The following is a 15,464-nucleotide window of genomic DNA, read 5'->3' as shown; positions in this document are numbered from 1 at the left end:
TGCTGTTTTCACCATTCGAATGACGTTATATGTGCGTTATAGCACGACATATTTGCTTACATGTTATCAGTCACCATAAACATTCGTGGTTTGCGGTCCTTTCCCAGGGCGAAAGCTGTAGTCTATTTTATGACAACTTTTAATCCTTCGCTATATACCGTAGTTATTTTTCACTAGTTTGGCCCAGATTTCAGTCCTTTTTGCAGCTAACGCGATGCAGTTCAGTGTCAGTATGAGACAGTGCTAGTGGTTTACATACTTTCCACAGGACCTCTTCGTGCCTAGCATCAAATTCTGGTGTTAATCTATTGGTACAACTCAGCATTTAGGATGGAGGAATGACAGTTTTAGCCCAAGCTGAAGTAAAATAAGTATAGCATGGCGTCTTTTATACCTCACTCTTGCAACCACCATAAGGTTTACATTTATCATCCTGCAGTCTCATCCTATCCAATAATTCTCCGTACCTAGTTGTCTTTTACCAGTATCTCCAGTTCTCTTTTTCTCAGTTATCCTTTCTCACTCTTTCTCCATCTCTTATTTTCCTTACTCAGTTATCTTTCCCACGTTTCTCCGTATGACAGTAATTCTCTTTACTCGTATTTTCTTCCCAAGTCTGCCTCAATTCGGTTGTTCCTTTTACTTGGACATTCTCTCCTCAGTCTGTTATCTTGTACTAGTTTCATTTATAAATTTATCGCATCCATCTGGAAGTTCTGTTATTTTTTTTCCAGTCACTTCCCATCTAGTACATATCCTTACTCAGTTGCCTCATTCATTCGAAGTTCCCTTGACTCTATCTCATTCCATCTGATAGTTCTCTTTACTCAGTCTTAGTCTCTTCCCATCTAATGTAGTTGTCTATACTCAGTCTCTTCCCATCTTGTAGTCTTCTTAATTCATTATCTTTTCACAATCTTTTCCCATCAGGTAACTGTATAACCATCTAATCAGTATCTCATAGAGTCTCTGAGAAAGTTTCTTAGTTTGTTGTGACCAAATGGCACAATTATGGCAGGTAGACATGCAAAGAAATATAAATAAGTATGAAGACATAGACAGACACTAGTATGTAGATGCAGACAAATAGGTAGATCGACAGACAGACGAAGAGATAGAGAGGGACCTAGATATATATAGACAGACAAAAATAATGCTGGTGATAAAGTATGTTCATGAGAAAACTGACAATGATAATCAAGGTTGACAAAAAACATTCATCTCTGAGATACATTTTTTATTAACATTTACAAATACACTTTATAGGTAAGTAAACAAATCCATGTATATGATACAAATGGAAAATAAGTTAACCTTTCCCATTAAATATCACGTCAATGTATTTACAGAATATTTTTACATCCTCTCAGCACTACACGTGACAAGACAACTCGGGGAGGTGTATTACAGTAAGGAAGGATCTTTAGCTACTGACCAAGGGCATTGTAAAGTGGCTCACTATGTAAAAAAAAATCCTTCATGTAAAATAGCTTCTTCAGGTATTTTACATTTGGTTCTTCATTTCAACGTTTGTGCAAAAAGAAAAGCATTATTGAGTATACGTTAATTCTTCAAAAAACTCAGGATATATTATATGGACAGATTTAGATAACAGAAAGTGTCATGAGCTATAATATCGTACATGATGTGTATGTGGAAGTAAATACTGTGGTAGGAAGATCAAGCACCTCGTTGCAAATAAGCTACTTTCATGAAAATATCTTGCATTGGTTGGCGTAGCCACGCTGTTCATGTGCTCATACTGTCCTTTCTTCATAGCACACGACATTATTATCTGCATTATTACTTGTATATATTATAAACAATGCATGAAAAGAGAAAAAGGAAAAGTATACTTTGTCCAGAAATCTTTTTTATAAACTGAACAAAATATTACCTTGCTGGGTACAATTACTACCCAAGTAACGGTATCTTTAAGCCATCCTCAGGCAATAAGGCATTGAATATACATATATTTGGTGCAGTCACTTTCATACTTTAATACATCACCGGTTCAGTCACTTGCACATGTACACATTTATCATTTGAAGCACTGTCATTTCTTAAGACATTACTAGTTGACTCACTTCCATTCTTACAATTTTACGATCCGAGTCACTCATTTTTATGTCATCACTGATACACTTTCATTCTTAGACAGATCTGCTTCACTGTCCCGCCCTACAGCGACCACTTCCTCAGCGCTGCGTTGCCATACTTAGTCCAGTCCTCCTTGGTGATTCTGGATTGGGCAAAGGCGGAGGACTCAGCCAGGACGCAGGCACCAATGTAGGCAGCGTGGTAGCGGTAAGGGGACGCGTGCACCTGTGAAATGGAAATACTGTAATTGTACCCTGCTTACTTTCAAGCTCAACGTGGTACACCACAAGCTGAGAAATCTGTGCTGAATATACTAATTTCAAACACTAAATAGGTAATGAAATAACATTTTCAAAAACATATTTTATTGATGTTCTGTATTACCTGAGAGTTTAAAGTAGACAGTTAAAATCTTACATATCTTAAAAATGTAATAAAACTAAACTTTGTCAGCAAAGATACACAATATCAGACAATAAGTACTTGAATTTTTTTTTATAAATAACAGCAACAACACCAACAAACAACAGGAGCATGGAGGAAGCACTTTGAACGCATTTTCTGGGTAAAACTTCATCCCCATCTTAGCCAACTATTAAATGCAAACAGAGCCACCCACCTTTGGCCTGATGGCTGGCGGTGTGAGATTATCGATCTCTGTGGTGAGTCTGTCTACAAGGCCAGGCAGCTGCGTCACACCCCCTGCCAGGAAGATGCTGCGGCTCATCTCCTTACGGATGTCCATGCTGCACTCCTGTCATGTGTGGAGGAGGGGGGGGGGGTCAGTATGGGTAGGAGATCTCTTTCTATCTATCTGTCCCTCCATCTATCTACTTGTCTATATCAATCTTTATATTTACCTATCTACGTGTGTCTATCTATCTATTGCCCAGAAGATGCTGTGGATCATCTTGCGGATATTCATGTTGCACACCTGTCATGTGCGGGTCAGTATGGGTGGGAGATCTCACTCTATCTATTTGCCCACCTACTTATTTGTATGTATCAATTTTTACGTCCATCTATCTATACTGTACTCTCTCTCTCTCTTTCTATCTATCGCATTATGCTGCATCATGTGAGAGGGTTCCCATGACAAAAAAAAAAAAAAATCACAACTCAACTGCAGCCCATATTCTTATACACTGCCGCTAATTAATAATGGAAACTCCCATTGATTGGTTTTGCTAATTTTAGTAGAAATTTGTCATTGTTTCATGCTGCCAGACATAAGGAAGTTATAGCTTTGATTTTAGCCTACTGTTTCTAGCTCATTTACTTTCTAGCTCCTGTTTTTGTGGAAATATTGCCTAAACATATCACATAGTCGTGGGTAATATCGATGCATAACTGTATTGTTGACCCCTAGAATCGATGGATTTGATCTGTCGATTTGTCCATCTGGCAATCTGCCCATCATCCAGTCCTGTATTTATATGAACCGAAAATATCCATCACTTTTGCTGAGTATGTTATTTTTGAGTTATAATTAATACAACCGTATGCCATATATTCATACTTTCAGTGACTTGACAGAAAATAATCAAGCAACACTGAGGCACTATAATACAGTAATAAATTTCAATTCATTGATCATAGGCCTCTGACTACAGTATGCAGCTGTACACAATGGTTTGGACAGTAATGGTTCGTTGATGGAAATGACAGTGAAGGGAAAAAAATGATATCAAACTGCTGGAACTCACCATGATGGCCTTGTGCACCAATTTGTGTAACCCAGGGTGATCAAGACCCCAGGCGTCAGGGTTGAACAAACCTTCTGTTGCTTGGAACCGACCGAAGTCCAGGGATATTGACCTGAAATCAGAAGTTTGGGTTGTAACGGTATGCAGACCATGTTCCTGTGAATCTACTGAAATGCCTTTATAAGGTGCACCAAATAACATTTATCACAACACTGAGTAATACTTCACTCCCACAGTATAAACACAAGCAACAATTACACTCCAAGGTTCTGTCCGTTCTTTGCACACACAGGCCATGACTCTGGACATAACAAAGAAACATCTTTGAAGTACAGTAAATATAAATTATCAGTAGCAGATTATACTAGTCTCATATGTTACCCAACCTGAAAAATACACATTACTGTCCAAAAAGTACGGGAGATCACAACTCATATCATCAATGAATGAACACAGACAAAGCCAGTCGAACTTCTTAACAAAGAAACGGACATTCAGAGTCATGGACAATCTAGATGTGAGGGGAGCATAGTTTATTTCATCAGCACAGTCCTATTACATCCATGCCACTATATTCTCGGTTACACAGTCACATCCAGACAAATATAACTACCAAAGAAAGTCAACACAGTACCAACAACCACATTCCCCCGCATCACATACCAAGAAGCATATACATACATACATACATCACTGACCATGCAGTAAACAGTTCAGGTTCTACTTCTTTAATAAGGACAAATACTTCAGTCACAGATAAGCCAGAGACACAACAGAGAAGTCAAACACGGTGGACCTGACCAGACTGCACTACGGACACCGTCTATCTCTACTTGCAAACAAACGCAGACTAGAGATTACAGCAAAAGAAAAAAATTGTAGGCCTACACTCGGCCACAGGAAAAAGTGTACACTTATAATCCTTATTTGAATGATTTTAGTTGTCAAAACTGACCTGACTAGCATCGAGAAATGCAAGAATAACGAGCATCCTGAAATACTCCCCTTCATTTATCAAATGCATTAGTTGTGAATGTGTTATACTATTTTGTGCTTATTCTTACTGCCTGTGGCCGTCTGTACACAGTGTAAAATTGCACCCAACATCATATAGTAAACAACGACAAACTTTTCGATATTCACACAAGTGAAATCACAACGCAACATGTGAAGTGTGTTATAACTATGATCCACCATGATGAAAAACTGTATGCAGGTTATGTCTTTATTGCAAATGTGCTCAGTCAGAGCAGTGTAATTAGGCTGTAAAAAACAGTCATCAGCTACGAGTAAAATGAGTTGCTTAACGCTGACTTACTCATAAGGACAGTCCTTGCTGAAGTATTCTTTGAGAGACACACTCTTCTCAAAGCTGTCAGGGTTAGCGGTGCAGCGAGCCTTTTCTGTGTTGTAGTGGTGGGCGCTGTAGCAGATGTTCTCTAGCACCTGCAAGGAATAATAAGTTTACATTAATGAGTGACAGACAGAAATGTCATGATTTCTGCAATATAACATATCTGTACATTAGAATAAGGCTGTACTTCTACCATACTGTAATGATTGCTATGCAGACAACTGTACAAAGAAAAGAAAAAACACTCAGTACCTATAATTAGAATATACTTTAGAAGGATATACAGTACCTCACAGTGTCTCCTACAGTAGGGGATTCAGTTAATACAAGTTATTCGAGAAATCTCCATGCAGTCGGAGATTAAACAAGTGGCATTATGAAGCATAACTGTGAGGTATGGTAGTGTGTGATGTCATGTATTATGTATGTGAGGTGTGATGCGGCAGTGTGAAATGTGGTGTGACAGTATGAGGTGTGGTGTGGCAGTGTGATACGTAGTGTGACTGTGAGGTGTGGTCTGGCAGGGCAGTGTGAAATGTGGTGTGACAGTATGAGGTGTGGTGTGGCAGTGTGATACGTAGTGTGACTGTGAGGTGTGGTCTGGCAGTGTGAAGTATGGTGCGGCATCGAGAGGTGTGGTGTGGAAGTATAAGATGTGATGCGGCAATATGACGTGTAATATGGCAGTGTGAGATGTAGTGTGGCAGCGCGGGGCGTGGTGTGGCAGTGTGAGGCGTGTTGTGCCAATGAGATGTGGTTTGGGAGTGTCCTTGATACAGCACAGCGATATTTCGTAGAGGCAAAACATCGCAAAGAAGGAGAAATGTTGTCACAACTATAAAATGAATAAAAATAGAAAATTTTGTATATAACGTACTTGACGGATGATGTAGCTCTCCACTTCGTTGATGAGGGACACATTTCTCATGTAAAGGAACTGTCTTAGATGATCCAGGATGCGGTAGCCACCATAGGGTACCCGCGACACACCGCCGTCCACGATATAACCTGCAAAATATTGTGCAATTAATCTTTTAATATGGGATCCTCGTGCAGAATGCACAATGATAGCAAACCTATCCTCTAACATTTATTTTGTCATAAAACTATCTACAGTATGTAAAGGGGATTTATTTTCCATTTGAGCTAAAACATCCCACTTCTACATTTGTTTTCTATTTTACCATTAACTATGACTTGATAAACATTGGAATACTGAAGTGTATTCCATATCCTGGCAAAGAACACATTAACTTCTTCACTCTCTATACAAGTATATAATTTTGACGAGGGTAAGGAAAACACCCAAACTTTGTCCCAGAAAACCACCCTCAACATACTTTCCTTACAAAGGCAAGGACTCAGACGTTACATCAGCACTTTATATTCGTTTCTGCAGCTTTCCCCAGTCTGTTAAACACTATATATCTAAGCATCACGAAATGAACGAGTCTTGAATTAAGATTTCTTTTTCTTCAATTTTCTTTAGGAGGAACAAGATTTATAGGCTCTCAGCCTTAGGTTTGCGTACCATCATCATCATCATCATCATCTATGACGCCTTGCACTCTCCTGGGAACCTCCCCACAGAGGATGGTCGTGAGAGAAACGCTTCCTGGCTAATTTATCCTCACATAGCACTCCTTTTCCTCCTCCTTCTCCCTCACCAATACTCTGCCCCACTCTTTTAACTTTGCATTAAAAAAAAAAAAATGAGACTCCTTACATACACCTACCATCAATGACAGGCACAATATCCATCCTCTCGCCGACATCCACGACAATGCCTGAAGTGGCGTTGTAAGCGTACAGGGCGAGAATGGACTGGTGGGTGAGATTGACAGACCTGACGCCGTGCTTGTCGAAAAGAACGCGCAGGAGTTCCGCCTGTGTGTTGGTGTTGAGGACCCGAGGGACGGACAGCTGGATGTGGTAGTTCTTGGGGTCCACTTTCAGCTCAGCAAAGGTCTTCTGCAGTAGACTTGAGACAGCGCTCAGGTCGACAGAATACTGAAAAAGAAAAGAAAGTAAATCCTCCTTTTCCTCTTCACTAGCATCAGCGTCGTCGTCATCATCCTAGTCTGCCATTAAACGACAGGGCGGGTATGGAATAACAATAAGTTTCAAATGACTAGAGGATACTACTTAGCTACCCCTAGGTACCAATGCATACCGGTTTGAGGTGATACCAGGAGCGATTATTATAATTATAAATGGCAAAAGGATATTACTTAAAGAACGATATAGCACAAAATTTTCACAAGTGACATGAGACAATTGCCACTGGAAGTATTCTGTTTTTTAAGCTGTGATCGTGTTCTGATATACAGTACATAATAATGGTGTTGGTTATTCTACTCTAAGTCATCGCCAGACAAAATATTCAACTGAAAAAAACCTCTCGTAGTGAAAATGTTTACGTATTAGTAGGCACTTAAACACACATACACACACATACAACTATAAACATACACACACACTAGTACGGACAGACAAACCTGACCCTTCACACATATTCCTTCACTTCTCTCTCTCTCTCTCTCTCTCTTTCAGCCCCACCTTTGATATCTTCTGCGAGGGTCTGATAGGGAAGGCGATGGACGAGCCAGATCTGACCTCAGGGGCGAGCGCATCAAAGCCCCACACTTGACGTCGCCCCTCTCGGCTGTTGGCCACCACTGACGGCATGAACAGCTGAGGCAGGGTGGCTGTCAGGAGAGAACAGAATATATTAATTAAAGACAATAATTGACAATAATTCGTGATGACATCTGTGCAGTGATTAACTAACTGATATTGTCTGAGGACTAGTTTGGAAGATAAAAGTTTTGCCATATACGCAGCACTGCTTTTCCATAAGGAAAAGATATTTAACCTACTTGATTCACTGGTTATCTAATTTAAGTGTTTAATGTTAGTTTTAACTGAAGAACCTTTACCCATACAAGAAATGCTGTCTAACTTCAATGCAGAGAATGTATTTTAACCAGCCATAAATCTTCTCTTACAGGTTATATAAAAATAAGGTTTAGGATACGCACGAGCATACACCCGTATATGGAAGCGGTAATGTCCGCTGAACATACCTAGTGTACAAAATGGAAAGACACTGAAGCTAAAAAAGTAAATTTATTAGGCTGAATAGTAACTTTCTGCTGCGTATCATGTAGAAATAATTTGCAAATAATAATACTGATCTGAAGTTGAAATGTACATAGAAAATAATTCTGTAGATGAAAAAACCCGTACAGCTTCCAAGTTCTTGGGCTTAAAGATCTATTACCATTTATTTCGCTGGTCGATAGCCAGATATCGAACAATTGCCCAAGCACGTTACCTTGTGAGGCGAGGATGCCCGCTCTGATGGAGGCGGACCCTATATCGATGACGAGAGTGTCCCTGAGGAGTGTTGGGTTGGTGGGCATGGGCCATGGCTGCACGTACTGGCTGGCGAAGTCCTCAACAGTGTGAGTCTCCAGCGCTCGCCGCCACCTCTCCGCCTCCTGCCGAGAGCTGCATCTCACCACAACATAGTGTCCCTTCTGTGGGAGGAATGGGTAGGGGGACACGTCAGTATAAAAGAAGGGCATGACGGAATGAGAAGTATTTGAAAGAAATTAGGGTGAACGAAATATCTGTAAACGTAATATGCTGGAATAGGACATGTATGTTTGAAATGTGAAACCTACGAAACTAAAATAAAGGAATGAGGATTCTTAGGAAGGAAAGTGGGTGAAAAAGCTATCTATACGAGGGTTACAAAGGTTTAAAGTTTATACAAAAGAAAATGAAGAGCCCGGGTAAAGACTGAAGAGTGATGACAATTCTATACAAGTGATGTGGAAGACTGAGAAATTTATGCAAGGAATAGGATAAACAGAATTTCACTGCACAGGGTGATTATACAGGCAATGTGTAGGAAGGTGTATGAATGGAATATAGACGAATGAGATATGTATGAAAGGGATGTGGTGTTGTGTGAAGGTATTTCAGAAATGTAAAGTCTAAGCGAGGAAATTAGAATATAAAGAGGAATGAGAGGACTGTGGAAGGAATATAAGTGACTGATGGAAGCTAGTGCATAGGTTAGTAAGAGACAATGACCTTGAGAAAATGACGGAATTAATAATCACCATTACTAACTAAGAGGACTGTTTTTCACGGACAGGAAATCATGCATTATATAACTACATTTCCTGAAGTCCAAGTTATATACAGTACCCAAGACGCACAAATCTTATGACTACAGCGTTATGACATTCGAATTATATCTCTCAAGCTTTTTTTTTTTTTCATATTACTCAAGATAAGTACATATGCACACAAACTACACATACATATAAAAAATACATTAATCTTAGCATATTAACGTTAAAATCATCAATCTGAATTAGTGGCAAAAGACAGTGAACAGCATTGTTGTTGAACGTAACGTGTTTCAGCTCAATATGTTAATTCCAGGTTTATTAATTGTCAGTATTAAATCTACACAGGTGAACAGGTGTCGGATAACATCTGGAAGTGTTACTTGCGTTACGATACATAAATCTATAATGAGCAAACGCAAAGTAACACTAGATTTAATATGGTATCAAAATTAAAAATCTAAGAAGCTGAATATATGGCAAAATACAATTATCTGGATGTGTTTTAGTCTATATTACATAAACCCAACAAACACAAGCCAACTCTTGTTTGAATTCAGTATCATAATGAAATCTTCAAAGCTGAATGTGATAAAAATGCGGACACACAGACACACTACAAGCATCATGAACAACATCACCCAGGCCAACTTACCCCGTCATCAATCCCGAGCATGACTGAAGCTTTTGTGTCGCGGCTCTGTGGTTGACACGAGCGATAGGGACGAGACAATGGTTAGTTTGGCTGCACATGGACAGGGTGGGAGGGAAGAATGGAAACAAAGGATGGGAGAGACGGGCAGAAGATGGGAGAGGAGGACAGAGGATGGGAGAGGGGTATAGAGGACAGGAAAGGGGGACAGAGGATGGGACAGAAGATGGGATTGGGAAAGAGAGACAGAGAATGGGAGAGAATGAAAACTGAGACAGAGTTTGGGAAAAGAGGATGGCAGAGAGAGGACTAAGGAGAGAGAATTAAGGCAGAGGTAGGATGGGAGGAAGGGTGGGGGAGGGAGAATTGGAGTGAGAATGGGAGCAAGGAAGAGCGACAGAAAGAAGGCGGAGGGGGAAAGGAGACAGGGATCATGAAGGGAAAAACTTAAGTAGGATTGGGCAGCGACAGAGACAAGGCAATGGTTAGCTGGGCTGCACATGGACGGACTGGGAAAGGAGGAGTGGGAATGGAGGATATGCGCAACAGGATGAGAAGCAAGGGACTGGGAGGAAGAAATTATGATATGAAGGAAGCTGTGGAGGAAGGCCTAAAGGAAGACAGACAGAATGACTGAGGGACAGGACTTATGGAAGAAGGACTGAAACAGGATGACGAAGGAGGACTGGAAGTTGGCATCAGCTAGGATGAATTAGGGCAGGATACGATATGAGTTTGCTGACTGAGAGAAGACGGACTTAACAGTGTGACAGTATTCTGGGGCACAATCGTAGGGTCAGACAAGGGAGCTGGATTCAGGATTAGTGACTGGGGATTACGACTGGGATTGGGATAGAGGTGAGGGCCAAAGGAGACAAGGGCTTAACAAAAGCAAAGGGATGGTACAAATGCAAATATATTAAATTGTAGCAGGCACAATAATTAATGCTACACAACTGCTGAGGGCAGCAAGCGATGTTAGAACATGATGCTGTTTTTGTGTACACCCTGACCAGGTATCCGTTAATGGTGAATGCTTTTTATGTACAGTGTCTTTCTGTTCACAAAGTAAAAGGTAGTTACGAGTTGATGCTGATATGCCCCAGTTGATGCTGATAAACCATTACGTTGTCTAAACATGTGTGCAAGAATTAATTTCAAATTTGAATATGTACACATCAATAAATACCACTGCATGACGAACACAAACCAGAAATGGATCAAAGTTACAGAATCTTCAATTCTTTCATGCAATTTTGTGTTATGAATTTTCTCGCCATTCCAGCACTGATAATAACACCAGATAAGAAAAAAAATCATCTAATATACTTGCTTTGCTCTTCCTTACTACAAACCAGTATCACGCACAAGCTCTCTGGGTCTGGCCAAGGTGAGCTGGTGTGTCGCAATGACTCTAATATAAGTTTACTTTAATAATTAGTGTCCTTGATATGGAAGTGTCTGGAAAGTTAAGACAGACATTTCATTTTCTTCTGTTTTCTGCATATACAGTTGGCTACAGAAGTTCGCATACACCTTTCTTTATCGTGTGGTTCATTATCAGGCACTGGTATGCACATTAAGCAGAGAACCAGAAATTAGAAAAAAAAAAGTAACATAATCTTCCCTTCAAAAGTACTCTCGCTTCTCTGCATGAAAATGATATACTACACTTCGAATGAGGTATACAAATTTCTGTGGCGGATTGTATATTATGCAACTTTAATCCATTTTTGACTGCATTTTATTAATATCTATATTTTACTTGACACTTCCTTGAAATTGATGACTGAGAACCACATTATTCCATTACTTCCTTAACAATGCCACACACACGCAAAAAAGTAACTTGTTAGTATGAAATGCACAAAACTCTCATGATGTAAATATTATACAAAGTGCCTAAGTATCATGACACCAGGTGTTAATGTGTAAATATGCACTTAACATTTTCAGTGTCCATGCATAACAACAACACAGCAAGAACAGCCACAAGGACAGCACAAAAACACTCTCAGGGACACCACAACCAAACAGGGAAACCACAACCACACGTACCCACGTACAACCCTTAGCATAAACCACCTCATCAAATCTGAACCGTATTTTCTTGGGATTAGAAGGGATTATCCATTATTTTGCGTATCTCAGTTTACTTTTCTTTTTAATGTTATTTATCTCGCCTCAGTAGTCCCTTGTATGTTATTCATATCTTTCTGAATATCACAACAGCTCCCATGAAGAACAAAACACAAGAGAATATTAATTTGACATGTATAGGGAAAAAAGCAGTAATGGAGTGGTCTATGTAGCCTCCTAATCTCATCAGAATAACTCTTACAGACCCATTAATATTTAGACCCTGAAGTCTGATAATTCTAACCCTCTACCACAACATTATTACCCACCCTACCTCTTTCAAACCCTATCCTGCCACCCGTCCTACCACAACCCTAACTCACCAGGACTAGAATGCTTGATCAAACTTCCCCTACTCTTTTCTACCACCCCTATTCTGCTTTCGTCATCTTACCATTTCCAATTTTACTGTCCCTACATTACCCTATTCTACTAGCTTTACCCTGTCGCTCTCTACCCTGCTCTGTCACACACATACCCTACAATACCGTGCCACATCGGTGCATCCCGCCATCCCCATCCTGTCACTTTCCCCTGCCACACCTCTACCCTTTCATCCCGATCCTGTCATCCCTAACCTATCATCCCCACCCTAACATCATCCCAGCCGCATTCACACTCCAGCACCTTTACCTTACCATCTGTACCCAGTCACAGTCCTATTCATGTCCTTCCACACCGCATACTGTGCTACTTTCCTACCCTACCACCCATACCCCACCACCTCCTTCCTGTTATCTCTCTCCGTATCCTGTCACATCCAATCATCCCAACCCTTGTCCCACTATACTCATACCAAACTAAAGTCATTCCTACCACACCCAGACCCAACCACCCCTACTCTGTCAACCCTAGTCACACTCATTCTCTCCCATCGCCTCCCCTGCCACACCCCTCCTATCATATTCATTCCCCATCACACCCACACCCTCCCATCCCTACTCTGCCACACTCATACATTCCCACCGTCTACTCTGCCACACTATCCCAACCTACCCCATCGTCCACGCCGACCATATTGGGGTCCATGCTCTCCACGCGGCCGCCCATCAGTGTCATCTTCATGCTGGGCTTCTCTGTCTGGTTCCCCTGCAACAGGTGGAAAGGCAAGTGGGGAAACTGTCGAAGGTTATGTGCAATTTGTGTGGCCATTCTATGATTCTATGGTAAATGTTGATCATAAGGAGAGAAACTGACGTCATCTAAATTTTATCATATTTGTTGAGGATTTGGTAAAGAGTTAGTCTAAGCTTATTGTTTATGTGCTTTTTATAATTTTGAGATATTTTGTTTGTTGTATTCTAATAAAAATGTGAATCTCCTTGCACAAATAGTAGTCCAGATGCATAATATACACGAGTTATTTTTTCTTCCAGTTTTAGATGTCAGTATTTTTTTTTTTTTTTTGGGGGGGGAGGGGGGGGGAACAGACGAAAATTTGACTTCTGCACTGTCAGTTTCCCTCAGCTTCATTTTTAGTACTAACAGAAATATCATCACTTACAGAGGGATACCAAATCCTTGACACATTTTCTCACCTGGTAGTAGTACAGAACACCGTCTTTGGCCACGAAGTAGCGGCGTTTCCAGGCGTTCCAGAAAGTGGCCTTCTTGCGACCCGAGGGCAGCTTCTCCAGGTAGCCCTCGATGTTGACGTAGGTGGTGCCCTGGGACTGCATGCGCGGCGCCTCAGGGATGTAATACAGACGCTTCAGTAGGGATCGCTGCGAGGGGAGGGTACAGATTAGGGTTATAGTCCTTATTTTAAACCCTGTCATCAGCAGGAGGAGAAATATCAGAGCAAGCAAATTTGGCAACTTTTTCTGCAGGAAGGGAAATATTAGACACGTTCTTTTTTCAACTATTCCTATAATCTTTTCCACATATACTTTAACGAATACATTAGCTTTGGGATGCTAAAAGTGTAGGCTATGGAAGCGATCCAGTCTTTCGTCAGCGCAGTCAAATCAATAAAAAATGCAAAATTGTTCGCACTTTGCACATGCTCTCCTGCGCAGCCGGAAGGGCAGTTAACTCCCTCAAGTATCATAAGGTCTTTCATTCTTTCTTGCTCAAGCTAAGGATATACCTCTATTGGTGAACAACTAGTATTTTAATTAGATTTCTCTCATCACTCACCGGGTTCCATCCTGAGGTAGACGGTGGTTTGCTCATAAGCTCCCTCAACTCCTCATCCACCTTCTTGAACTGGTTGTAGATGGGTTCCACTGGCTCATCCCTGTCCACCACGGGCTTGACGCTATCGGCCGGGGAGCCAACCAGATTCTCCACCGAGGCACTAGGGGAATGGAGGCTGTTTGTGCTGTTACTCTTATTATCAACGTTGGAGCTGGCCAGGGAGGAGTTGGAGGTTGAAGATTTGCGACTCTGGCTCAGGTTTCCGTTGCCGTTCGTGGTGGCTGCGGTCCCGTTGGTCTCTTGTCTGCTGCTGACGCCGTTCGCCTTGCCTGTCTCAAACTGGTTCCTCAGCGCCTTGACCGAGGGTAGGAACTTCTTGACTTTGGATGGGCTGGTTAAGGTGTCATTGTTGTTGTTGTTGGTGTGGTTGCTGCTGTTGTTATTGGGGCCAGAGGAGTTCCAGTTCTTGATGTCAACCTGGAGTAATAGATAAGAAGCATGTCAAAAATATATCGGTCATCATCATCATCATCAACATCATCATCACGACCTCTCCGTCACACTAGCAAACTGGGTGCTTAGGATCAAGAAATATGTCAAATAAACTTTAAATAATGAACTACCAAGAACGTCCACTGAATAAGACGGTACATATATTCACTCACATCAACGCGGACGAGTGAAGGGATCTTTTTATAAGGATATATACAAAATGGCGTCAAAACACTGTGTTTGTCTGACTGCTGAGTATATTATATTGATTTAACCCGGTCTTGACGCCGCGAATCGTAACAATTTTATTCTGGGTAAGGGAAGACGATTAATTTCTTTAGCTTAGGATGGCGTGTCTGGTCTTGGGATAAATAAAGTCTAGTATTTATCTGGGCGATGTGCATAAAGTCTCTGCTAAACAAATCATTTTGAATCAGTCTGAACGAAATGCCTGAGTCTGGATACAGCTTCTCATCTATGGCTAAACAAAATCGTCTTTCCTTAGCTGAGTGACATACCTAAGCGCGTCCATCGCAGTGAAAGGGTTAAGTAAACGGGACCAAGGACACCAGCTGTCGTCTCCGTTCCTGGCTGGTCTTATTTTCTTATGAAATTCAGTGAGGAAGTATTACATTTCCCCTTTAGACATCAATACTGCAGGAACCAAAATTTAAGGTTTTAGATAATATTATACATACCTTTTGCTACCCTCCGTTGGGGTTGTCAGGTGCGAGGAT

General features: G+C 41.0%; 1 protein-coding gene across 5 annotated transcripts in view; it reads right to left on the bottom strand.

The window, feature by feature from the left end:
- Window positions 1-1,222: 1,222 nt before the first annotated feature.
- Window positions 1,223-15,464, bottom strand: part of LOC145401030 (uncharacterized) — a 512,459-nt gene continuing 498,217 nt past the window's right edge. For 4 of the 5 annotated variants that reach the window (XM_080273401.1, XM_080273405.1, XM_080273402.1 and 1 more), the window contains 12 exons: window positions 14,236-14,712; window positions 13,635-13,820; window positions 13,093-13,185; window positions 9,961-10,005; window positions 8,498-8,702; window positions 7,720-7,868; window positions 6,897-7,170; window positions 6,038-6,168; window positions 5,125-5,252; window positions 3,807-3,918; window positions 2,720-2,854; window positions 1,223-2,325 (listed from right to left, as the gene is read on the bottom strand). In XM_080273401.1, coding sequence (XP_080129527.1) covers window positions 2,182-2,325; window positions 2,720-2,854; window positions 3,807-3,918; window positions 5,125-5,252; window positions 6,038-6,168; window positions 6,897-7,170; window positions 7,720-7,868; window positions 8,498-8,702; window positions 9,961-10,005; window positions 13,093-13,185; window positions 13,635-13,820; window positions 14,236-14,712 — 2,079 coding nt within the window. In that variant the 3' untranslated portion in view covers window positions 1,223-2,181. The remainder of the gene's footprint in view (window positions 2,326-2,719; window positions 2,855-3,806; window positions 3,919-5,124; window positions 5,253-6,037; window positions 6,169-6,896; window positions 7,171-7,719; window positions 7,869-8,497; window positions 8,703-9,960; window positions 10,006-13,092; window positions 13,186-13,634; window positions 13,821-14,235; window positions 14,713-15,464) is intronic. The other variant, XM_080273403.1, reaches the window with a different exon arrangement.

This window comes from Coenobita brevimanus, chromosome 54 (genome assembly GCF_032717465.1).
Source record: "Coenobita brevimanus isolate Jiangsu-jjx chromosome 54, ASM3271746v2, whole genome shotgun sequence".
NCBI lineage: Eukaryota > Metazoa > Arthropoda > Malacostraca > Decapoda > Coenobitidae > Coenobita > Coenobita brevimanus.
The sequence above is the reverse complement of the archived record's forward strand: the minus strand, read 5'-3'. Positions and strand labels throughout refer to the sequence as shown.